Source organism: Mirounga angustirostris, unplaced genomic scaffold (assembly GCF_029215605.1).
Source record: "Mirounga angustirostris isolate CCGP_5_RB_7025 unplaced genomic scaffold, mMirAng1.0.hap1 SCAF_11, whole genome shotgun sequence".
Taxonomy (NCBI): domain Eukaryota; kingdom Metazoa; phylum Chordata; class Mammalia; order Carnivora; family Phocidae; genus Mirounga; species Mirounga angustirostris.
In genome coordinates, this window is record NW_026991719.1 from 10,344,828 (window position 1) to 10,371,061 (window position 26,234).

The following is a 26,234-nucleotide window of genomic DNA, read 5'->3' on the forward strand; positions in this document are numbered from 1 at the left end:
TCAGCCTCTGCCCAGTCCGCTGAGCTGCACAGGGTCTCAGCCTGGACTCGTTTGGGCTTTCTGTGGCAGTATAGAGTTGGTAATCAGATTGTAAGATGATGTGTGATCTTTGAGAATCATCTAAGTTACCTGGAGCGGGAGTGGGGAAGAACATTCCTTTTAGCAAAGTGGTTTCTACTTCTTTGCTAAACTTGGTGTGTAGAATCTACACTGTGGTATCAGTAAACATTTTCGTACTTCAAAAATAGACTTGGTTAACGAAGGTAAAACAAATTGTCCAAAATCTGGGAAAACAAATTCAGTTTGAGCTTAAGACAATTTCACACATCACTAAAAAGTCATATAAAAATATTTTGGCATTTAACTATAAACAAACAGGTTCCAGCTTTTTTTTGTACTTGAGTATAGTTGATACACGATGTTAGATTAGTTTCAGGTACACAGCATAGTGATTTGACTCCATACGTCATTCTGTGCTCCCCACAACTGTAGCCCCCATCTGTCACTGTACAACCCTATTGCACGGCCATTGACCGTAGTCCCTGTGCTGTATCTTTTATTCCCATGGCTTATTCGTTTCATAAGTGGAAACCCATACCTCCCCCTCCCCTTTACCCATTTTGCTCATCCCTCGGCCCCCTTCCCTCTGGCCATCATCACTTTGTTCTTTTTGTATTGATAGCTCTGATTCTGCTTTTTGTTTATTCATTTGTTGTTTTTTTTTAAGATCTTATTTATTTCAGAGACAGTGCACACGAGTGGGGGGAGGGGCAGAGGGCGAGAGAATCTCAAGCAGACCCTGCGCTGGGTGCAGAGCCCGACACAGGCCTCCATCTTACAACTGTGAGATCATGGGCTGAGCCGAAATCAAGAGTCAGATGCTTAACTGCCTGAGCCATCCAGGGGCCTCTGTTTGTTCATTTGTTTTTTAGACTCCACATGTAAATGAAATTACATGGTGTTTGTCTTTCTCAGTCTGATTTATTTCGCTTAGCATAATACTCTCTAGGTCCATCTGTGTTGTTGCAGGTGGCAAAAATCTCATCCTTTTTTATGGCTGAGTAATATCCTGTTATGTATAGATATATATACACCACATTTTCTTTATCCATTCACCGATTGATGGGTATTTGGGTTGCTTCCATATCTAGGCTATTTTAAATAATGCTGCTGTAAACATAAGGGTGCATGTATCTTTTTAAATTAGTGTTTTCATTTTCTTTTCATAAATACCCAGTAGTGAAATTACTGGATCATATGGTATTTCTGTTTTTAATTTTTTGAGGAACCTCCATACTGTCCACAGTGGCTGCGCCAGTTTGCATTCCCACCAATAGTGCGCGAAGGTTCCTTCTCCACGTCCTCGCCAACACTTGTTGCTTCTTGTCTTTTTGGTTATAGCCATTCTGACAGGTGTCAGGTGATACCTCATTGTGGCTTTAATTTGCATTTTCCTTATGAGTGATGTTGAGCCTCTTTTCATGTGTGTTGGTCATCTGTAGGTCTTTGGAAAAATGTCTATTCAGGTTCTCTGGCCATTTTATTAATTTTTTTAGAGATTTTATTTATTTGACACAGAGCACAAGCAGGGGGAGCAGCAGAGGGAGAGGGAGAAGCAGGCTTCCCGCGGAGCAGGGAGCCCGACGTGGGGCTCAATCCCAGGACCCTGGGATCATGACCTGAGTTGAAGGCAGACGCTTAACCGACTGAGCCACCCAGGCACCCCTCTCTGGCCATTTTAATCAGATTATTTGTATTATTGGTGTTGAGTTGTATAAATTCTTTACATATTTTAGATTTTAACCTCTTATGGGATCTATCATTTACAAATATCTTCTCCCATTCAGTAGGTTGCCTTTTCATTTTGTGATGGTTTCTTTTTGCTGTGCAAAAGCTTTTTATTTTTATGTAGTCCCAATAGTTTAATTTTGTTTTGTTTCTCTTGCATCAGGAGACCTATCTAGGAAAATGTTGCCAAGGCTGATGTAAGAGAAATTACTGCCTGTGCTCTCTTCCAGGATTTCTGTGGATTCAGGTCTCACATTTAGGTCTTTAACCCTTTTGAGTTTATTCTTGTGTATGGTGTAAGGAAGTGGTCTAATTTCATTGTTTTGCATGTAGCTGTCCAGTTTTCCCAAGACCATTTATTGAAGAGACTGTCCTTTCCCCAGGGTATATTCTTGCCTCCTTTCTTGTAGATTAATTGACCACATCAGTGTGGGTTTATTTCTGGACTCTCAGTTCTGTTCCACTGATCTTTATGTCTGGTTTTGTGCCAGTACCATACCATTTTGATTTCTGGAATTGCAGTATATCTTGAAATCTGGAATTGTGCTACTTCAGCTTTGTTCTTCTTCCTCAAGATTGCTTTGGCTATTTGGGGGTCTTTTGTGGTTCCATACACATTTTAAGTATTACTTGTTCTAGTTCTGTGAAAAATGCTGTTGGTATTTTGATGGGGATTGCATTGAATCTGTCAATTGCTTTGGGTAGCAGGGACATATTAATAGTATTATTTCTTCCAATCCGTGAGCATGGAATATCTTGCAATTTGTGTCATCTTCAGTTTTCTTTTATCAGCGTTCTCAATACAGGTCTTGTAGCTCCTTAGTTAAACTTATTTCTAGGTATTATTTTTGGTGCAACTGTAAATGGAATTGTTTTCTTAATTTCTCTTTCTGCTACTTCATTATTAGTGTGTAGAAACGCAACTGATTTCTGGGTATGAATTTTCTATCCTGCGACTTCCCTGAATCCATTTATTCTAATAGTTTTTTGGTGGCGTCTTTAGGATTTTTTATGTATAGGATCATGTCATCTGCAGATGGGGACAGTTTACTTCTTCTTTTCCAATATGGATGCCTTTTACCTCTTGTCTGATTGCTGTGGCTAGGACTTCCAGTACTATGTTGAATAAAAGTGGCAAGAGTGGACATCCTTGTCTTGTTCCCGATCTTATAAGGTTCCAATTTGTAGATCATTGAAATAAATTCTAAATTGGTAGTGGGTCCTGGGATATGATTGCTAAAGCAGGAGGGAGTGGATGTGTTTAGGAGCTCAGCAGTGGGTTGTCCAGTCTGGGATTTGAGTCACATGTGGAACCACTGTTTGTGCCTGGTCCCCATGGCTGGAGACTCTGACTCCTTAGTTCTGGGCTCCAGCCTGGGCTTCTGCATGTTGATTCCATTACGCTATACAGAGTTGAAAACTGCCACATGTGCCTGTTACGATCCTAAAGACTAATGGTTTTTTTAATATCATTCTTTGTTGTAATAAAGCCAGGAAGAAAGATAAGATGCATGTGCTGAGTTAGGGCCCTTTGATGTACATGGGGCTTGTAGTATAACCTCTCCTGCTGACAGTGTGCTAAGGGGTGTGCAGAATTCGTTTTTATCTTTTCTTTTTTTAAAGATTTTATTTATTTGACAGAGACACAGCGAGAGAGGCAACACAAGCAGGGGGAGTGGGAGAGGGAGAAGCAGGCTTCCCAGGGAGCAGGGAGCCCGATGTAGGGCTCGATCCCAGGACCCTGGAATCATGACCTGAGCCGAAGGCAGACGCTTAATGACTGAGCCACCCAGAATTCGGTTTTTTCAGAAATGTTTTCTGGTTCTTGAAAAAGTCAGCTCCTTCTAGGAACAATGTGGGAATGATGGCAGTACCTATCTCACGGCATGTGGTGGTATGAGGAGTCACCGAGCGAACAGCTTAGAGGGATGCCTGGTGCATGGAAGGTGCCCCCTGCAGTGTAGATGCAGTGTAGCTCTATTCTTCGTGAGCCCAAGAAAAACTGCTTTTTGAAGGCATTTTCTTGAGTCCCAAAAGGTTTTCATTGCCCTGTGCTCTTGGGTTTTACGTTCCTACAACTTGACATTCTTGAATTTTATTCTTCCAATCCAGTCTTTATCAAAGACAAATGGAACTTCAGGAAAAAAGTGAATTTTCAAATCCGGGCAAGCTACCTTTTAAGGACAATGAGGATTTTGAATCATCTTTTGAATGTAAGTTCAAATATGAATACTGGTTTTTATAAGCTCAAAATGTAGAAAGCTTAGTTTTGGTGAAACATATTCATTGTCGTGAAAAGCAAAGAAGTTACAGATTAGGATATTTTTATTTTGTTTTTGTTGTTTTAAAAGATTTTATTTATTTGACAGCCAGAGACACAGCGAGAGAGGGAACACAAGCAGGGGGAGTGGGAGAGGGAGAAGCAGGCTTCCCACAGAGCAGGGAGCCCGATGCGGGGCTGGATCCCAGGACCCTGGGATCATGACCCAAGCCAAAGGCAGACGCTTAACGACTGAGCCACCCAGGCACCCCAGGACATGTTTATTTTGTGATAAAAGCACCCCAGGACATTTTTATTCTGTGATAAAAGCACAAATACAGATATATTGCCTCATTTTTATATCACGAAGATTTTCAGGGGTGCGTTCTGAGTTCCATTTATTAAGCATTTGAGGATAGCTCACAATTTCAAAGTTGGAGCTGAGCCTGTAAGTGAATCCTTAACTCAGTTTACAAAGTTTGGGATTGCCTCAGATTTAAAATAAGTGATTTTTAAAAATTCTTTTTTCCCTTTTACAGAACAGGAGTATGCTGTTATTTTTATTTAAAGTATACTGATTCCATTGACTGCCTAAGATTTAGAAAGCCCATTTTTTAAATTAAAAAATGGAGGTAAAATAATACAAGCTTGCGAGTCTAGAATTGGTGCCCGGCTGTGGCCCTGCCTAGAGCCCACTGCTTAAGTACAAAATAGAGCTGTAGCGCGGGTCATCCCCGCAGCTCTGTCCACCTTGGAGGTCTTCATATTTGTACATAACCTGCCATTTTGCTTCGTGAGCTTCATGGCGAGTGTGAAAGCATCATGTTTTGAACATTTCACTGATAAGGCTTAGTAAATCTTTCAAAATCCTTTTGACTAAGTTTGTTAAATCATTGATTTCAAATAGAATTCAAGTGATTATCAGCAAGCCAGGTGAATTCTTTCACTCAGTTGATATTTCCTTTTGGGTAACCAATGAGATTTTATAAAGGCATCTAATTCTTGAAAGCAGAAGAACACTGGGAGAAGTGAATACCATGGTCAGGCGGCTCCGATGTAGACTTCTAGAGTCCTCGAGACAAAGAGCTGGCCCAATTGTTTTGGCCAAAACGCGCATGCTTCACCATGAGTTCTCCCGACACTGCGCTGCACCCCCTTCTCTTGCCCTCATTCCTGAGGACGCACGGGACACTTGTTTGCACCTCGTGTAGTTGCAGGGAGCGCAGCGAGGCCGTTTGAAGCGGACGGCCTCCGTTCTGCCGGCGACATGCCTCATGTGGATGCGGCTGCGGCTGCCAGACCTATGTCCTCTCACTACCCGAGTAAGTTTTCCTGTGTTTTAGTAAACAAAATAGATTAACGAATTAGTAATATTGAATCTTATTTCGTTTCATTTTCTATTTGCTTCCTCCATGCCTTAAGAAAGTAGGATAAGCAAAACCTTTATATATTTCAGTCTTCAGAAAAGCTGGTGACGTTGCAGGAAACTGGTCATGAGACTTGTCTTGCGGGCTCATCTTGTCTTTCCTTTGCCTCCTCCAGATGACCCACTTCCCTCCCCCGGGTGGAAGAAAGGTGTAGCGGGGAGATTGGAGCTTTGCTCCAGGGCTCAGCCAACAGCCAGGTCCTTTTCTTCTTGGACCTAAGTGTTGAAGCCCCAAAGTTGAAAGGAAATGCTTCGAGTAAAACCACCTATTAGTCCTTTCCAAACATTGCGAGGACGTCATCCCTAAAAGCTATGCAAAGCCTCTTAGAAACAGTTTCTTGGTTTAAGGCACAGTTGGGAATATGAGCAATCCCTGAAAGAAGCAGGAGACTTTGAGAGGGTTGATTTTTGCTGATTCCGGAGTAAATCATTCTGGAAAGCACTCCTTCACTGAGGCCTGATCAAGAGCCTTTTCTCTGCTGGGCACTTTCCTCGTGGCTGGGCATACAGCAGTGTACCAACCCAGGCCCCTGCTTCATGGAGCTTCTAGTAGGAGAATTGGACAGTCGGCAGGCCGTCATCGAGGACCTCCAGTGGGATAGATACCGATAGGGACCGTGGCGCCGGAGAGCAGATCTGATGGGCAGCCGTTTGGCAGAGATCTGAGTGAGTAGGGAAGTAAAATAACGTAATAGGATAAGGGAAAGCAGCTGAGCAGACAGGTGTTCTGTTTCTGACACATAACATAGATTATGGTGAATGGCCTTTTAAATGACTATTAAATAGTGTGGTTACCTTTTAGTCATTGAGAAAGTCTCTTATATTTGTTGTTTCACCTCTTCATCTGGGTGCAAAGGGAAATGAAAAAGCCCCAGGCTTGATGCCTTTGTGTCAGTGGAAACACTTCTTTTCTTTGTTCTTAATGTCCAAGGCGGTTTCGGTACTCCACTCTGCTGAGTACACTGGACTCAGCTACAGAGTACACCTCCCAGGGAAGAAGCAGCCCTTTTCATGTGTTTAAATTCGCTCCCAAACTGCATTCTTACTGTGACGTTGCTACTCCATGGGGGAGCCTGATAGACCGAGGAGGAAGCCTCCTTGCCCCAGCAGGCAGGACACTGCGTCGCTGCCTATGGAAATGGTCAGCGCCTCCTGTGGTATTAGAATTTCCTGACCAGGATTAAGAGAAGACTGTTGCTCCTGTCCCGTCAGTAAAGCTGACTTTCTGCTAGTGACTTAGGACAGGGCATGGCAATGAGGTTTGAAGTCCCGTGGTGAACCTGTGAATTTGTTGTTTCTTAGCATTGCTGGGGAAAGTTGAGGTTATAGGCGAAAGCTGGAGGAGAAAAAGGTCAGCACAGTCATCTGTGGAATTGAGATTGAATTCAGCATGTGAGGCGTGCGGACCTGTGTTGCAAGCTTAGGGAACAAACGATTAAAACATGGTCCTTGGCCAGAAGGAGCAGAAGTAGGGAGACAGTTGCCTATGGGTTGTGACAAGGCAGGTACAAAGCACTGTGTGAATAAGGTGCTGGAGTGGCCAGTTGTCACTTTAGGAATAAGGAGGACCTCCCAGAGGAGGTGGCTTTTAAGTGAGGGCTTGCATAGGAGGTAAGGTTGTGGGGGAAGAAGGGAGCATGTCAGGTTAAGGAGGCCGTGAAAGCAAGGGCATGGCGCAAGGCTGATGCAGCTGTGCTCAGCCACCAGTGAGCGAGCTGCTCTATAGATGGAATGTTTCGGATGTGAAAGTTACGGTGATAGAGGAAGTCAGTCTGGAAAGAAAAAGGCAGATTGTCAGCCTAAACCACTGTGGGTTAGGAGTCCCCCAGAGCAGACAGCGTGCAGAGCAGATCCAGGAAGTGACTGGTGCTCACAAATGTGAAGGTGGGTTGCTTGAAGGCAGAGACGAGTGTCCTGGAGGGCATTGACTAGGTGATTGCCGCCACCCAGGTAAATGGTGATAAGGACCCTCAGTGCAGCAGGAGGAAGAAAAACCTCTAAGCCCTGGTGGCTGAGTGGACATAGCATGGAAAGAGCATGATTAAAGGGACAGGAATGATGAGTTCAGGTATGAAGCCAGGGCTCTGGGGTCTCCATGTGCTGATGGCAGGAAGCCTGTTAGAAACCAGGGAGTGAGGAAACAGGTCGGGCCTAGAGAAGGAGGTATGGGAAGGGTCAGGGATCAGCCTGGAGGAGGTGGGCAGCAGCAGCGAGCTGGCTAGAATGGGGGGGTGGGGGGGTGGAGGGCGTCTTGTCTGGGGCAGGAGAGACTGGGACGCCTGCACAGGAGCAAGGGGAAGAGCTGGGAAAGTGCTGTGTAAATGAAGAGGGACTGACGGTTAAGTCTGAGTCCTAAAGCTGGGGGCAGCCTCCTAACCAAATGCAGGGCTTGCCTTGGGAAGGGCGGAGGTGAGCAAAGAGCGTAAGAAGCTGCGATTGTGGGGGCGTGAGAGGCAGTTGTAGTCATCGTATTAAGAATGACTTGCCTTCATCTTAGCAAAGTAAAAGGCAGGGCGCAGGGCTAGGAGTGGGTTTGGGGGCTTGAAGGTGGAGCAGGTCAAGAGTCCTCTAAGAACCAAGCAGAGTCTTCCTGAGTCTTGGCAAGGGCCCCTGCAAAGCACTCATGCATATATTTGAAAAATCCGATGCTGGAAACTACGTGCCTTTTCTTTTCTGTCCTGTTAGGCGTAGATCAGAAACAAATGGGAGAACAGAAGGAAGAAGAAAAAATATGGGAAGAGCACATGAAAGACCGCAGGCAGAGAGAAGAAAGAAGGCAGAATGAACGGCAAGAGGCTTTAGAAAGGGAACGAAGAGAACTAGAAAAATTGGATCAAGAGCGGGTAATGCTAAGTACACGCAAATTCCCTTTGCTGCTTTTCCCTTGGTACACCTCCTGTAAGTACCTTGTTCTCAGGGACATGAGTCCTTCATGTGTCCTGAAGTCGTAGGAGTGGCAGATAACTTTGGTTTGTTTTTTTTTAACCATACAACATTATTATAGTATTATTGACTGTATTCCCTATGCAGTACTTCAAATTGCTGTAACTTACATATTTTATGACTGGAAGTTTGTACCTCTTAATCCCCTTTATCTATTTCCCCTATCCCCCTACTCACCTCCTCCCTGGCAACCACCAGTTTGTTCTCCATATTTGAGTCTGGGTGTTTTGGGTTTGTTGTTTCTTTATTCATTTGTTTTGTTCTCTAGATTCCACATGGAAGTGAAATCATATGGTATTTGTCTTTCTCTGACTTATTTCACTTAGCATAATATCCTCTAGGTCCATCGTGTTGTCACAGATGGCAAGATCTCATCCTTTTTATGGCTGAGTAATAGTTCATTGTGTATATATACCACCTCTTCTTTATCCATTCATCTATGGATGGACACTTGGGCTTCTTCTGTATCTTGGATATTGTAAATAATGCAGTAAACATAGGGGGGCGTGTATCTTTTCAAATTAGTGTTTTTGTTTTCTTTGGGTAAATACCCAGTAGTGGAATTACTGGATCATATGGTAATTCTACTTTTAATTTTTTGAGGAACCTCCATACTGTCCTCCACAGTGGCTGCCCGGTTTGCATTTCTTTTTCTCCACATCCTTGCCAACACTTGTTGTCTTTTTGATTTTAGCCATTCTGACAGGTGTGAAGTGATAGCTCATTGTAGTTTTGATTTGTATTTCCCTGATGATGAGTGATGATGAGCATCTTTTCATGTGTCAGTTGGCCATCTGAATGTCTTTGGAGAAATGTCTATTCAGGTCCTCTGCCCATTTTTAATTGGATTGTTTGGGTTTTTTGGTGTTGTGTAAGTTCTTTATATATTTGAGTATTAACCCCTCATTGCATATATCATTTGCAAATATCTCCCATTCAACATGTTTTTTTGTTTTGTTGATGGTTTCCTTCACTGTGCTGAAGCTTTTTATCTTGATGTAGTCCCACTAGGTTTTTGGGATTTTTTGTTTGTTTTTTGTTGTTATTGTTTGCTTTTGTTGCCGTTGTCTCAGAAGACATATCTAGAAAAATGTTGCTAAGGCAAATGTGAGAGAAGTTACTGCTTGTGTTCTCTTCTAGGATTCCTATGGTTTCAGGTTGCACATTTAGGTCTTTAATCTATTTTGAGTGTATTTTTGTTTAAGAAAGTGGCCCAGTTTTCCCAGCACCAGTTTTTGAAGAGATTGTCTTTTCCCTGTTGTGTATTCTTGCCTCCTTTGTCGTAGATCAATTGACCATATAAGCATGGGTTTACTTCTGGGCTCTCCATTCTGTTCCACTGATCTATGTGTCTGTTTTTGTGCCAGTACCAGACTGTTTGGATTATTATAGCTTTGTAGTATATCTTGAAATCTGGCATTATGATACCTTCAGCTTTGTTCTTCTTTTTCAAGATTGTTTTGGCTATTTGGGTCTTTTGAGGTTCCATACAAATTTTAGTATTATTAAATTTAGTATTAAAAGCCTGCTGTAGGCATCCCAGTCTTCTTTGCTTCAGAGCACTGAGAAAGGCTATGTATAACATAGACCTTAGGAGTTTAGCAACAAAGAGGAGCTTTTGCAAGCTCATTTGCGTTCTCATCTGGTCCTGGAAACAAGCTGTAAAGGAGGTGGGCTTGGCTTTGCTTTGCTATAGGTCTTCCCTTTTTAAATGTTTTTTTTTTTTAAGATTTATTTTTTGACAGAGACACAGCCAGAGAGGGAACACAAGCAGGGGGAGTGGGAGAGGGAGAAGCGGGCTTCCTGTGGAGCAGGGTGCCCGACACGGGGCTTGATCCCAGGACCCTGGGATCATGACCTGAGCCGAACGCAGACGCTTAACGACTGAGCCACCCAGGCACCCCTTTAAATGGGGTTTAAAGAAGACTTCCAAGGTCAGCTAGCTGGGATTAGAGTAACCCCAGGGAAGTGACTGCTGGTCAGCCATGGCTTCGAGGGCCTCCCCTGCCCTCCTCCTTCCTCTGATTCTCTTTTGGCCTTCTAGGTCCTGATTCTGGTCCTAGGTGCATGGGTTACTCTGGCCACTTCACAGACCTGCTGAGTCTTACCGAAATTCATCTTCCATATGGATGTTCCTTGGACTCCTGGTTAATTTGGTTTAAAGCACAGGCCACTTGAGGCAAATTAATTCCTTCCTTCATTGAGATACCTGTTTGTCTCCCTTTGGTAGCAATGACTTCAGTTAAAGAAACAGTTGTTTGGCATGCAGGTTGTACTTAAAGGACCAGGATTATGTTTCTATGCCTTTTTAAACACTTACAAGTTGTTTTAATGTACTTGTGTATTTCCTATGTTGGCACCTGTCTGTTCCATAGAGGATGATTGAAGAATCATTGAAGATTGAAATGGAAAAAGAATTAGAAATGAGTGTTGAAGAAACGAAAGGCAAATCTGTTTGTGGTGAAAATCCTTTAGAGAAATACATGAAAATTATTCAGCGGGATCAAGACCAGGAGACGGCAGATAAGGTGCTGATGCTGTGGCCCGGCCTTCTGTGGAGGGTGTTGCCGAGGGATGCTTTGGTTTGTTAGAAAGCTGTAGGACCCAAATCTGCCTTCTCCATTGGAGACAAAAAGGTAGAAGCATAGAAAATCCACAATTCACATAGAGCCCTGAGTCTTTTTGATACATGACACTCTTGACAAAATTTCATCGCTTTGCTTGGGGAAAGATTGACGAGGTTTTGATTTGTCAACTTTTATAAAAATTAGGATGTCTCTCATTTTAAGAACAAGAAAGAAATGTAATGAAAGGTCTGTTCATGAATAATGAATGCATTAGTACCATCTGAAACATTGATGTTTTACTTCAGTCTCACACACTGTGGGTGTTGAGAATGGGTACCAGGTAGTTTATTTTGATGGGCTTGCTGAATTTCAAGTTGAAAAGTCACCTCTTTTTTAGACTCTTTTAAGTTGCATATATCTCTCAAATTAGTCCTTAGAGAAATCAAAATGTTGAATAAAACTGATACATAATGTAATTTCAAGATTCTTTTTCCCTCTTTGTATCAGAGTTCAAAGGTTGGCAGAGAAGCCTCAGAAGTGGACACAGTGCCATCGAGTGACAAAGACGAGAGGTATGGTTTCCTCAATATGGTGTTCCTGCACAGACCATTAAGTTGCTGGTGTGTCAGCCAAGGGAAACGTTCAGATATTTGAGTCTCCCTGTAAGAAATTAGTGAAACAATCAAAATTAGGGACTTCAAAAAAAAATCTGTTGCATTTTTTAATTTGTAAAATTGCTTAAGCAAGGGCAGAAACCCCACAGAGTAAGAATGTGAACATCATAAAGATCCGTGAATGAACTTGACAAGAATTTAATAAATTAAAATTGTTTTTATCTTTCCCTAATTTAGTTTCACGGGCTTTTCTCATGAAGAAACAGATGACTTTTGGTAACCATGTTTGCTGTCCAGCATCTTACCCATATAATGTAACTAAAGGCCTATGAATTCTCTGTAACAAGACAAAATTCTCAATAAAAATTTTATGTGTAATCCCATGCAATTTTGTTTTTCATAATTTTATTTGGTATCATAGTATATAAACCAAAAATCATCTAGTCAAGTAACACCTCTTTAGAATTTCTCCTTTTTAGGCTTTGCATGACACTAGAATGAGTTTTGTTCCTCCCCATTTTTGTCAGAGGTTATATTTATTCGAAAACTTCTTGGTCAAGTTCCAGGCCTACATATTGGAAGTTTCAGCTATGTTCCTTTCCTCTCCAGAGCTGGGCTACCCCCTGTCAAATAGGAGGCCATCTTCCCCAACACTCGCCGTCTGATCTGTCCCTGAAAATAAGGACACAGGCCTTTCCGTCCCAGGTGTTAGAAATAATACAGCATCACCTCTGGTCTTTACTTTTCACATCTTTTTCTTGAGAATGAACACAACCCATTCTTAGATGGTGATAAAAAGAGAAAGTAACACTTACTGAGCACTTTCTGTGTACCAGGTACAATTTTAAACCTTTATATGTATGAACTCACTTAATTCTTACATCATCCATATGAAGCCTGTGTACTATGACTATCCACGTTTTATGGATGAGGAATGCGAGGCACAGAGAGGTTGGTGACTTGATCAGGGTCTCATAGCCATCAAGTTGCAGAGCCAGGATGTACATACCCTGGCGGGAGACCAGTGCTGCCTCCAAGCTGGGCTGTTCTGGAGCTGCCCCTGTGGAAGACATCCCACAACTTGCAGTGGGTCGCCCATTGCATATCCCTTTCCAGAGTGACCTTTAGAAACCACACAGTGAACAAATAGGATAATTGCACTCCAGTGCAGCACCTGCAGAACTTCCAGAAAGGGAGGAAGAAACCCATTTGCTGTTGTTCCCCTTTCTTCATCTTTGCACACCTGTACCTCACAGTCCAGCGTCTTGTGTGTGGGAGCATCTTGGAAAAGTTCTTTAATGACGTTGCCGGTATGGTCACCAGAAAGTGCACACAGAACGGCCCTGAGGGTGACCACCCACCCAGTTTGCCTGGACAGTGCTAACCCATGGTCCCCCAGCTCCTAACATGGGATGGCTTTGTCTGGTCTGTCTTTTCAGTGAGGTCCCAGAGATCATTTCCCTGTACAAATACAGACTGGGTTGAGTTGGTTTTGCCAGTGATACTTACTAGGTCACTGAATTCTAACAAAGTGGGAAGGCGATTTTTTTGTATTTGTTACTGCTTAGGCTTCTAAGGAGTTTCTCATTGAAGTATACCTTTGAAAGTCATTGAAGAAATAAGTTGTCTAGGCATCATCATTATCACACTTAGCACATCAAACGTCAAGTCCTGTTGCCACCAAGAACTTGGCATCTTCTCTTTCAACACCACCTCATAACGTCTTTTTTTCTTCCAGCTTTCAGATAAAACTGACATATAACGTTGTGTGCATTTAAGGCATAGAACGTGTTGATGTGGTGCACGTACATGTTGCAAAATGATGACCACCACAGCATTAGCAAACACCTGCATCATGTCACAAAATCACCACTTACGGGTAAGAACTTAGCAACTTTCAAGTATGAGACAATATTATTCACTGTAATCACTATGCTGTACATGAGATTTTCTGAATTTACTCTGCTTGTAACTGGAAGTGTGTGCTCTTTGACCAACACCTCTTCCCCACTCCCCAGCTCCTGGTAACCACCAGTTTAGTCTGTTTCTAGTTCACCTTTTTAAGATTTCCTGTGTAAGTGAGAACATACAGTATTTGTATTTCTCTGCCTTATTTCACTTAGCATTATGCCCTCAAAGTATTGTTGCAAAGAGCAGGATGCCTTCTTTCTCATGGCTCAATAATATTCCATTGTGTAGGTGGTGTGTATGTATATATACTATATATACCACATCATCTTTACTAATCCATCCCTCCTTGATGGTCACTTAAGTTTCCAGAGCTTGACTATTGTGAATAATACTGCAGTGAACATGGCAGTCCAGATAGTTCTTCAAGAACCTGTTCTCATTTCCTTTGGTTAAGTACCCAGAAGTGGGATTGCTGGATCATGGGGTACTTCTACTTTTTAATTTTTTGAGGAAACTCCATACTCTTAACCACAGTGGCTGCACCAATTTATATTCCCACCAACAGTGCACAACCTCACCAACACTTGTTATCTCTTTTCTTTTTGATGGTTACCATCCTAACTGGTGTGACATGATGTCTCATTGTGGTTTTGATTTGCATTTCACTGACGATTAGTGATGTTGAGCACCTTTTCACGTACCTGTATGCTGTCTTTGGAAAAATGTCTGTTCAGGGGCGCCTGGCAAGCTCAGTCAGTGGAGCATGTGACTCTTGATCTCAGAGTTGTAAGTTCAAGCCCCAGATTGGGTGTTAGAGATTACTTAAATAAGTAAAATCTTAAAAAAAAAAAAAAAAAAAAGTTCCTCTGTCGATTTTTCAAATTGGAATGTTTTTTGCTCTTCAGTCATATGAGTTCTTTATATATTTTGGATATTAACCCTTTATCAGATACATGGTTTGCAAATACTTTCTTCCACTTGGACAGGTTGCCTTTTCACTTTGTTGATGGTGCCCTTTGCTGTGCAGAAGATTTTTAATTTGATGTAATCTCACTTGTTTATCTTTGCTTTTGTTGCCTTTCATTCTTGTGTCAAATCCAAAAAATCATTGCCAAGACTGATGCCAAAGAGCTTACCCGCTATGTTATCGCCCAGGAATTTTACAGTTCAGGTCTTATGTTCAAGTCTTTAATCCATTTGGAATTGCTTTTTATGTGTGGTATAAGGTAGGGATCCAGTTTCATTCTTTTGTATGTGCCTATTCAGTTTTCCTAATACCATTTATTGTAGTCTCTTCCCCTTTCCTCTATATATCCTTGTATATTCTTGGCCCATCTGTTGTAAATTAACTGATCATATATGAATGCGTTTATTTCTGGGCTCTCTTATAGTGTTTCAGAACACTCATGATCTAGGTGTCTGTTTTTATACCAGTACCACACTATTTTCATTATTATAGCTTTGTACTATAGTTTGAAATCTGGAAGTGTGATGCTTCCAGCTGAGTTCATTCTTAAGATTGCTTTAGCTATTTGGAGTTTTATTTATTTTATTTTGTGGTTTCATACAAATTTTATGATCTTTATATTTCTGTGAAAGAATGCTTTGGGAATTTTGACAGGGATTGCATTAAATAGGTCAATCACTTTGGGGAGTATGAACATTTTAACAATATTCTTCCAGTCCACGAACATGGAATATCTTTCCATTTATTTGTATCTTCAGTTTCTTCAACGTCTTATGGTTTTCAGATCTTTCATTGCTTTGGTTAAATTTTTTCCTAAGTATTCTTTTTGATGCTATTGTAAATGGTCCTGTTTTCTTAACTTCTCTTCTGATGCTTCATTATGAGTGTATAGAAACACAACTGATTTCTGTATATTGATTTTCCATCCTGCAGCTTTACTGAATTCATTTCTTGGTTTTAATGGCATTTTAGTAAATCTTTAGGGTTTTCTATATATAATATGTCATCTGCAGATAGATACCATTTTACCACTACTTTTTGATTTGGACAGCTTTTCTCTTCCTTGTCTAATTGCTCTGGCTTGGTCTTCAAGTACTGTGTTGAATAAAAGTGTCAAGAGTAAGCATTCTTGGGGCGCCTGGGTGGCTCAGTCCTTAAGCGTCTGCCTTCGGCTCAGGTCACGATCCCAGGGTCCTGGGATCGAGCCCCACAGGCTCCCTGCTCCGCGGGATGCCTGCTTCTCCCTCTCCCACTCCCCCTGCTTGTGTTCCTGCTCTTTCTGTGTCTCTCTCTGTCAAATAAATAAATAAAATCTTTAAAAAAAGAAAGAGAGTAAGCATTCTTGTCTTGTTCCTGATCTTAAAGGAAAAACTTTCAGCTTTCCGTTGGTGAGTGTATTAGCTGTAGGCTTGTTGTATATGGCCTTTATTGTGTTGAGACATGTTCCCTCTATACTCAGTTTGCTGAGAGTTTTTATCATGAAAGGATGTTGAATTTGTGAAATGCATTTTCTGCATCTAATGGAATGATTATATGATTTTTATCCTTCATTTTGTTAATGTGTTGTAGAACATGGATTGACTTCCAGATCCTTGAATCCTTAGAATAAATTCCACTTGATCATGGTGTGTAATCCTTCTAATGTACTGTTGAATTCAGTTTGCTAATATTTGGTTGAGGATTTTTTGCATCTATGTTTGTTAGGGATGTTGACCTGTAATTTTATTTTCCTATAAAGTCCTTATCTAATTTTGTATCAGGTTAATGCTTTGTAAAATGAGTTTGGAAGTATTCCCTGGAACCCCCCCCTTTTTTTTTTTTTTTGAAGAGTTTGAGAAGAATTGGAGTTAATTCTTTAGGAAATGTTTAGTAGAGGGGCGCCTGGGTGGCTCAGTCATTGGGCGTCTGCCTTCGGCTCAGGTCATGATCCCGGGGTCCTGGGATTGAGCCCCGCATCGGGCTCCTTGCTCAACCAGGAACCTGCTTCTCCCTCTCCCGCTCCCCCTGCTTGTGTTCTTGTGTTCCCTCTCTAGCTGTCTCTCTCTCTGTCAAATAGATAAAATCTTTAAAAAAAAAAAAGGAAATGTTCAGTAGAATTCACCAGTGAAGCCATCTGGTCCTGGACTTTTTTTTGTGGAGAGAGTTTTGATTACTGATTTGATCACCTTACTAGTAATTGGTCTCTTCAGATTTTCTTTTCTTTTTTTCTTAAGATTTTATTCATCTGAGAGAGAGAGAGAGCACACACTAGCTCGAGGCAGGGGTGGTGGACAGAGGGAGAAGTAGACTTCTCACTGAGCAGGGAGCCAGATGTGGGACTCAATCCCAGGACCCCAGGATCATGACCTGAGCTGAAGGCAGACGCTTAATTGACTGAGCCACCCAGGCACCCCAGTCTCTTCAGATTTTTCTATTCATGGTTCAGTTTTGGTAGGTTGTAGATTTGTAGGAATTTATCCATTTCTTATAGGTCATCCAGTTTGTTGGGGTATAATTGCTCATAATAATACTTGTGTGGTATCAGTTGTAATGTCTCTTATTTATATTTTTATTTGAGTCTTTTTTTTTCTTGATTAATCTAGCCAAGGGTTTTGCTTATCTTTTCAGAAAACCCAGCTCTTAGTTGCATTGATCTATTGTCTTTTTCATTTCTAGTTCATTCATTTCTGCTCTGATCTTTGTATTTCCTTCTTTCTGCTAGTTTTGGGCTTAGTTTTTCTTTTTGTAGTTCCTTGAGATGTAAAGGTAGGTTTTGTATTCGAGCTCTTTCTTGTTTCCTAATGTAGGCATTTACTGCTATAAACTTCCCTCTTAGAAGAGCGTTTGCTGCATCCCGTAAGTGTTGGTATGTTTCCTTTTTCGTTTGTCTCAAGATGTTTTTCTGTTTCTCTTTCTTTGACCCATTTGTTGGTCAAGAACATGTTGTTTAGGGGCGCCTGGGTGGCTCAGTCGTTAAGTGTCTGCCTTCGGCTCAGGTCATGATCCTGGGTCCTGGGATCGAGCCCTGTGTCAGGCTCCCTGCTCCACGGGAAGCCTGCTTCTCCCTCTCCCACTCCCCCAGCTTGTGTTCCCTCTCTCACTGTGTCTCTCTCTGTCAAATAAATAAAATCATTAAACAGTTTAATTTCTATGTATTTGTGTATTTTCCAGCTTTATTCTTATAATTGATTTCTAGTTTTATACCACTGTGGTTGATATGATTTCAGTCGTCTTAAATTTCTTGACTTGTTTTGTGGCCTAACATATGATCTATCCTGGAGAATTTTCTGTGTATGCTTGAGAAGAATGTGTATTCTGCTCCTGTTGGATGTGTGAAAATTAATAAAGGGAAATTTTACTTAGAATGGAGTTGGGAAGCCCTGTAGGGGGGAGCGTGCCCACACATGAATTTTCCATCACAGCTTACTTCATTCCTATGCCAGAAAAAGTTCACTTTATTGCTCCAGCAGGAGGAAGATTTTCTAGCTCAGCAATAGCCTAGCCAATGAGAAACTGCCACAGTTCAGCCAGTAAGTAACCATCACCACCCTAAATTCTTGTTTTCCTCCAATAGACTTTCATTCAAAGCAGCCCCTCCCAACTTCCTCCTTTTTCTCTATAAAGGAACGTTCCTCTCCCTTGTTCTGCAGACTTTGCCTATGGTTTGCTATAGCTTGCATGTCCTGAATTGCCATTCCTCTGCTATTCCTGAATAAACTCATTTTGCTGGTAAAATAACTTGCTGTTTTATTTTTAAAGTTTAATTACTTGGTGATCAGAAGTGGGATCTGAAGGAGATGAACCCCTGAGGACCTAACAACCCTCAGAACCGTGTGCAGTACCCACTTGAGCCCTGTGCTCTGCACTTCCCTGACTCGTCTTTTTTCTTCTGTTTCTTTTTTCTTCGGTTGGGTAAATCTCTCCGATTCAAGCTCTCTCCCTTGGTTGAGTTCTCTGACTTTATTTGATATCTGTTTTTGTTTTTATGAAGGCACCACCCTACCTGTTGAGCACTCTTTGGTTTTTGTTTGTCTTGTTTCTGTTTGCTGCACCTTCCTGGTAAGTAACCTATCCTGTTCAAAAGGGGGAAACACATGATTCCCGGTATTTCAGAACAGCTGTTAGAAAATAGGGTCCCTTGTAGTTAAGACACTTTAGGGAATCTAAAGGCAAGATGGGTTTGCCCTAGTCCTTGGACCAGTTTCTTGGCCTTTGTGAGAAAATAGGCAAACTTACGGATAATTTGGAATTGTAATGGCCATTCTGGGGAAACTTTGACTTAAATAAATCCACCTTAAGGGACACCCTTAAAAAGAGAGGATCCCAACCCTCTCAGAGACAATGGAGTGCATTCTTTGGTATGCAGAAGTTTCTGAAAGACAAAATGATTTAAAAATAGCTCTAAAAAGGATCCTTAACTGCATGAAAGTAAAAAATCTTTCCTTAAAAAACAAAACAAACGTTGGCCATCAGCTAACCTTAACTTAATCTGTCTTCCAGAAACGTAGTTTGGATCCAGTTATTCTTTTGAGTTTTGTACTTGAGACATGGCTAAGGTTTTTTGTTTTTGTTTTATTTTTAAATTTTTATTTTTAAGATTTTATTTGACAGAGCATAAGCAGGGGGAGCAGGAGAGGGAGAAGCAGACTCCCCACTGAGCAGGGAGCCTGATGTGGGGCTTGATCCCCGAATTCTGGGATCATGACCTGAGCCGAAGACAGACACCCAACCAACTGAGCCACCCAGGTGCCCTGTTTTTTGTTTTTTTTTTTAAACAAAAGCTCTTAAGAGCTCTGTGTTTGTTTATGTATGTCTACGTATGTCTGTATTTTTCTACTTAGATAGTATTGCCAAAATTAATTTGTAAAGAGCTCTAATTGGCTTAAAGAAAAATAAGTGCACGTATAAATTAAGTAAACTAACCCAGATGTTTTTTGGGTTCACATGTTCTGGGATAATCAGTAAATAAAAGCTAGTTTGTTGGTTTAATTAAAACAGACATGTCTTAGAATTACAACATTGACTATAATGCAAACATACAACTTTGATTCTACCTGGGTTTATTAGTCAAAGTTTATGCTATCTCTATTGCAAAATCTGTCAGCAAGAAAATTTGCTTAAGATGATGGCTGGCATTGTCTAATGTCTCATGAAGTTTTTGTGAGTGATCTAAACATAATTGGTGGGAACAAGATGACTAGATAAACAAAAATGGGATAAGAGTTTTTAAGTGCAGTAATTATGTTTTTATGGCATGTGTGGTTAAAAATAGCTTCCCCAGATCTTTTTTGGTAACTCCAAACTTGAGAGTTTTGCTGAGTTAAATTAAATGATGGAATTTCATTGAATATCTGGATAATTTTTTAAACAAGATAAAATCCTAAAACATTACTGAACATAGATTTATCCAGTTTTGGCTTCTTATTACAGAGAAACTAAAGGTACTTTGGTCTGTTAGTGAACACACTTCATGCCATGCTGATAAAATGTTCTATGAGAAAAGCACATGGTTCTAGAAATAATAAAATGTTTCTCATAATTATATTTCTCTAGAAATAATAAAATGTGCTCATAAATTTGCCAGTCCACAGTTGCTTACATTTTAGTTTTTGCTGGGAATTAAGGATTCTAAGGATTAAGAATGCTAAATACATGTAAGAATACAACGGTTAGAAACAATAAGCATGAAAGAAAACAACTGTAAATGAAAAGTGTGCAAAGAAAGTAGGATGTGAGATTTTGGTAAAAGAAGGGAGGAATGGACATGTATTTTGATGAGGAAAATGAAGTGATTTTTTTTTTTTATTAAAAGATTTTATTTATTTACTTGACAGAGACACAGCTAGAGAGGGAACACAAGCAGGGGGAGTGGGAGAGGGAGAAGCAGGCTCCCCGCAGAGCAGGGAGCCCGATGTGGGGCTTGATCCCAGGACCCTGGGACCATGACCTGAGGCAAAGGCAGACGCTTAATGACTGAGCCACCCAGGCTCCCCAAAAGTGATTTTTATCCTAAAGGAAAACTGGCTATTTTGGAAAGGGAAAGAGCAAAGGGCAAACTGAAGTGGACAAAGAAAGTTGTAGAAGGTTTGTGGAAAAGGGATCTTGGGAAAGGTATTTTATATGTAATCAAGCTGGCTAAGATTAAAATGAATTCATTTAAAAATGAGTTTTAATAAATCAAAAGTATCCTGGGGTGCCCTGGTGGCCCAGTCCATTAAGCATCCAACTCTTGGTTTTGGCTCAGGTCCTGATCTCATGCCTCATGAGATCAAGCCCCACATTGGGCTCCACACTCACTGGGAGTCTGCTTGGATATTCTCTCCTTTGCCCCTTCCCTTGCTCACTATTTCTCTCTCTCTCAAATAAATAAATCTTTAAAAAAAATAAAAACCAAAAGTATCCTGGTACAAAACTAAAATTTGTGGTTTTTTGTCTCTGTTAAAAGGAAAAGGTTTATTACATTATTGGTCTGTTCCTTTTTTTTTTTTTTTAATTCAAGTTAGTTAACATAAAGTATAGTATTGATTTCAGGAGTAGAATTTAGTGATTCATCACTTACATAAAACACCCAGTGCTCATCCCAACCAGTGCCTCCTTAATGCCCATTACCCATTTTGCCTGTCCCCCCCCACCCACCTGCCCTCCAGCAACCCTCAGTTTGTTCTCTACAATTAAGAGTCTCTTATGGTTTGCCTCCTCCTCTGTTTTTATCTTATTTTTCCTTCCTTTCCCCTATGTTCATCTGTTTTGTTTCTTAAATTCCACATAGGAGTGAAATCATATGATATTTGTCTTTCTCTGACTGACTTATTTTGCTTAGCATAATATGCTCTAGTTCCATCCTTGTACTTGCAAATGGCAAGATTTCATTCTTTTTGATGGCTGAGTAATATTCCATTGTATATATACTACAATTTATTTAAGATAGAGGGGGGCGGGATTGGGGCAAAGGGCAAGAAAGAGAGAGACTCTTAAGCAGGCTCTGTACCCAGCACGGAGCCCAACACGGGTCTCCATCTCATGACCCTGAGATCATGACCCGAGCCAAAATCAAGAGGAAATCAAGAGTCGGACGCTTAGCCAGCTGAGCTGCCCAGTGCCCCCATATACCACATCTTTTTTGTCCATTCATCAGTCAATGGACATTTGGGCCCTTTCCGTAATTTGGCTATTGTTGATAGTGCTGTTATAAACATTGGGGTGCATGTGCCCCTTCAAATCAGCATTTTTGTATCCTTTGGATAAATACCTTGTGGTGTGATTGCTGAGTCATAGGGTAGTTCTACTTTTAACTTTTTGAAGAAACTCCATACTGTTTTCCAGAGTGGCTACACCAGTTTGCTTTCCAACCAACAGTGCAAAAGTGTTCCACATCCTCGCTAACATCTGTTTCCTGAGTTGTTAATTTTAGCCATTCTGACAGGTGTGAGGTAATATCTCATTGTGGTTTTGATTTGTATTTCCCTGATGCTGAGTGATGTTGAGCATCTTTTCATGTGTCTTAGCCATTTGTATATCTTTTTTGGAGAAATGTCTGTTCATGTCTTCTGCCCATTTTTTAACTGGATTATTTTATTCTTTGGGTGTTGATTCTGATGAGTTCTTTATAGATTCTGGATACTAGCCCTTCATCCAATATGTCATTTGCAAATACCTTCTCCCTTTCTTTCAGTTGCCTTTTATTGTTGTTGATTGTTTTCTTCACCGTGACCTCTTGATGAGGTCCCAGTAGTTCATTTTTGCTTTTGTTTCCCTTGCCTCCGGAGATGTGTCTACTAAGAAGTTGCCACAGCCGAGGTCAAAGAGGTTGCTGCCTGTTTTCTCCTCGAGGATTTTGATGATTTCCTTTCTCACATTTAGGTCTTTCTGAATTTGTTTGTGTATGATGTAAGAAAATGGTCCAGTTTCATTCTTCTGCATGTTGCTGTCCAGTTTTCCCAACACTGTTTATTGAAGAGGCTGTCTTTTTTCCACTGGATATTCTTTCCTGCTTTGTCAAAGATGAGTTGACCATATAGTTGTGGGTCCGTTTCTGGGTTCTCTCTTCTGTTCCATGGATCTATGTCTGCTTTTGTGCCAGTATCATACTGTCTTGATGATGACAGCTTTGTAATAGAGCTTGAAGTCTGGGATCGTGATGCCTCCCACTTTGCTTTTCTTTTTCAACATTAGTTGGCTATTCAGGGTCTGTTCTGGTTCCATACAAATTTTAGGATTGTTTGTTGTAGGTCTGTGAAAAACGCTGGTGTTATTAGGATTGCATTGAATGTGTAGATTGCTTTGGGTAGTATAGACTTTTTAGCAGTATTTGTTCTTCTAATCCATGAGCATGGAATGCTTTTCATCTCTTTGTATCATCTTCAATTTCTTTCATAAGTGTTCTATAGTTTTCAGTGTACAGATCTTTCACCTCTTTGGTTAGGTTTATTCCTAGGTATCTTACGGTTTTTGGTGCAATTATAAATGGGATCGATTCTTTGATTTCTCTTTCTGCTCCTTCATTATTAGTGTATAGAAATGCAATCGATTTCTGTACATTGATTTTATATCCTGTGACTTTGCTGAATTCATGTATGAGTTCTAACAATTTTTTGGTGGAGTCTTTGGGGTTTTCTATATAGAATATTATGTCATCTGCAAAGAGTGAAAGTTTGCCTTCTTCCTTGCCCATTTGGATGCCTTTTAATTCTTTTTGTTTTCTGATTGCTGAGACTAGGACTTCCAGTACCATGTTGAATAACAGTGATACATTATTGGTCTGTTCTTAATAAGAAATTGTAAACAAAGTTTCTTTATTTTTAATGTAATCTGCCTAGGAAACAAAGATTCTGTGTTTTATCTTTTTTTTTTTCCTTTGTGGAAGTCACTTGACTTTTTTATTTTTTATTATTCTTTTTGGCATTTTTTCCCCCAAATTTTTATTTAAATTCTAGTTAGTTAACATATAGTGTGATGTTGGTTTCAGGAGTATAATTCAGTGATTCATCACTTAATATATTCACAGCCAGTGCTCATAATCATAAATGCCCTCCTTAGTACCCATCACCCATCTAGCCCATCCCTCACCCTCTATGTTTTATCTTGATCAGATCTTTTATTACTTAGAAAAGCTGAGTGTTCTCTATTCAGAAAGTTACAGCTTTTGCAGCTGTGTGATCTATATTTATACTTGGAATCTTTTTGTCAGTTTGGGTAAGTAGATAATTAAGTATTGTTTTATAATTTTCTGTAACCCTTTTGTTACCCAAGTGTCCAAACCTTTCGATACTCTTGACAAGCTTCTCAAAATTAAAATTTTAAATGAAATTTTTTTGGCTGCAAACTCATAAGAATTTCTAGTGGGTCTCTGGAACAGCTCCAAACATTCTCTCTCTATAGAAACAGTGATATTACACTAATTAGGCTTATTTGGTATGTTAAATTACATGGGAAGCATTGTCCAATTAGGAATACTAAGCCTTCTTTATTTTGTGTTTGTATAGGTGTATGTTAATATGCGTGTTCTATAAATTTCACGAAAATTTAAAAAATTCTGATGTGTCCTGGTACAGTGTTATCAGTCATAATTTTAAAATGTATGTCACGGATAAAGAAGATGTGGTTATGTGTGTATATATGTGTGTGTGTATATATATGTATATGTATAATGGAATATTATCAAAAAATGAAATCTTGCCATTTACAATGACATGGATGGAACAAGAGGGTATTATGCTAAGTGAAATAAGTCAATCAGAGAAAGACAATTATCATATGACTTCACTCATACGTGGAATTCAAGAAACAAAACAGAGGAGCATAGAGGAAGGGAGGGAAAAATAAAACAAGACATAGTCAGAGAAGGGAGACAAACCATAAGAGACTCTCAACCATAGGAAACAAACTGAGGGTTGCTGGAGGGGAGAGGGGCGGGAAGATGGGGTAACGGGGGTGAGCATTAAGGAGGACACTTGATGTAATGAGCACTGGGTGTTCTATACGACTAATGAATCACTGAACTCTACCTCTGAAACTAAGAATACACTGTATGTTAATTAATTGAATTTTAAAAAAATAGTAACTAATTTGTCAAATGCATTAATAACTAGTATGTCAAATGCATTAATACTAGCATTAATAGTAACTAATTTCTCAAATGCATTAATAACTAGTTAAAATAAATGTATGTCACAAAATGAAGCAAATTTACTTGTCAGTTGCATCACTGGTCTCTTTGGTAAGTGTCTGTGAACTCTTATCAGGTCTTTAATTGTGGCCATTTTTAAGTTGTTTGTCCTTTACGGTTATTGTTTTACTCTGATGCCTTTACGACAAATGTTTCTACAAAAGTGTTTCTTCTTCAAAGAGATTCATGAAAAGGGAATTTGACAGGTGCTCTAGAATACAGGTTTTCGATTACTTTAAGATCATAACATTGAACTAGGTAAGAATTTCTCAAACTCTAATGGAAAACTGATTGCTTTAATGCTTTGTTTTCCAGATTTAAAGGACCCTCCCCCCTTTTCCCCTTCTCCTTTTAAAAGAGCTGTCTGTAACTTGAAATAATTTGGTACCAATGATTGAAGCATTTATCCTTTTTTCTTTACCTGATCCCTCCAGAATTCTGAGACTCTTATTAGTCTTCTTTTTCATGACAATATATTTGCATAAGTTCAGTGAGAATCTGTTCTTTTTTGTATCAGGATGTCCAGTACACCTTGCCCCCTGCGTCCTTTGATCCACAGTTGGTAAAAAGGGATCTACTTCAGTTTTGCAAAAGCCCAATCAAATCCATAGGGGATAATCACACTTGGGTAGGACAGTCTTCCACAATGTGCTCTTGGGAGATGAAAGCATCGTCATAATCTGCAGCCCAGAGATTTTACCATTGGGAAAGATATCTCCAGAAGGACACTTCAGCCCCATGGAAAGGCCCTATCAGGGACTGTTAACCAACCCTTGTGCTGCCAGACTTCAAGGAATATGCTCTTGGATCCAGGTATCACATCTAAGCAAGTGCCAAACCCTGACTGGACACACACCATCTGGTGACCTGAAAGTAAAGATTCCGGAAGTTGAAACAGATGAAGCTAAAGGAGACTGCTTTCCCAAGGTGACCAGACCAGGCCTGTATGCCTTTTTCTTGCTGCTTATTTAATTTCTTCCTCTCTTGTTCAGGACAGTGTCCTGATCCATATTTCCCAATCTATTGCAAAAAGGGGAAACCTCTCTGACTGTCGAATCTGTCCAGAAACTGAAAGGTTCATTACATCCGAGATCCCTTGGTCTTATGTGTCACCAATTGTCTTAGTCCCAAATGCCACTGTTGATTCTGCCTGCCAAGTCTATGGGTGTTACCTATCGGATTAGGCTATTTACAGCCAGGTGTTCTCGCACCTTGTTTCAAACTTCCTCCAGCCATAATTGTACTAGGTCAGCCTGACACTTGCATCACTGCCAATCGTATGACATTTGCACCCCCCACATTCTTTTCCCTATTTAAATACAGTCCATTCCCCTGCAAGGGAGATACAGATGGGCCAGTTGCTCTTTGCAAGGCTTTCAGAAAAGACCCTTTCAGGATGGGATGGTACCTCACAGAATGTCATGCCAATTCCTCTGATTCCTGCCTTGAAAAGGTCAATCAGGGGGGCGCCTGGATGGCTCAGTCGGTTAAGCGTCTGCCTTCAGCTCAGGTCATGATCCCAGGGTCCTGGGATCAAGTCCCATATCGGGCTCCCTGCTCAGTGGGGAGTCTGCTTCTCCCTCTCCCTCTGCCTCCCCGCCCCCTGCTCATGCT

At 40.6% G+C, this 26,234-nt stretch overlaps 1 protein-coding gene across 11 annotated transcripts in view; it reads left to right on the forward strand.

Moving 5' to 3' along the window:
• The window catches only part of OFD1 (OFD1 centriole and centriolar satellite protein), an 84,445-nt gene extending 72,459 nt beyond the window's left edge, over positions 1 to 11,986 (forward strand). For all 11 annotated transcript variants that reach the window (XM_054507186.2, XM_064573742.1, XM_054507195.2 and 8 more), the window contains 6 exons: positions 3,901 to 4,001; positions 5,260 to 5,370; positions 8,160 to 8,317; positions 10,793 to 10,945; positions 11,492 to 11,556; positions 11,836 to 11,986. In XM_054507186.2, coding sequence (XP_054363161.1) covers positions 3,901 to 4,001; positions 5,260 to 5,370; positions 8,160 to 8,317; positions 10,793 to 10,945; positions 11,492 to 11,556; positions 11,836 to 11,878 — 631 coding nt within the window. In that variant the 3' untranslated portion in view covers positions 11,879 to 11,986. The remainder of the gene's footprint in view (positions 1 to 3,900; positions 4,002 to 5,259; positions 5,371 to 8,159; positions 8,318 to 10,792; positions 10,946 to 11,491; positions 11,557 to 11,835) is intronic.
• Positions 11,987 to 26,234: the final 14,248 nt, after the last annotated feature.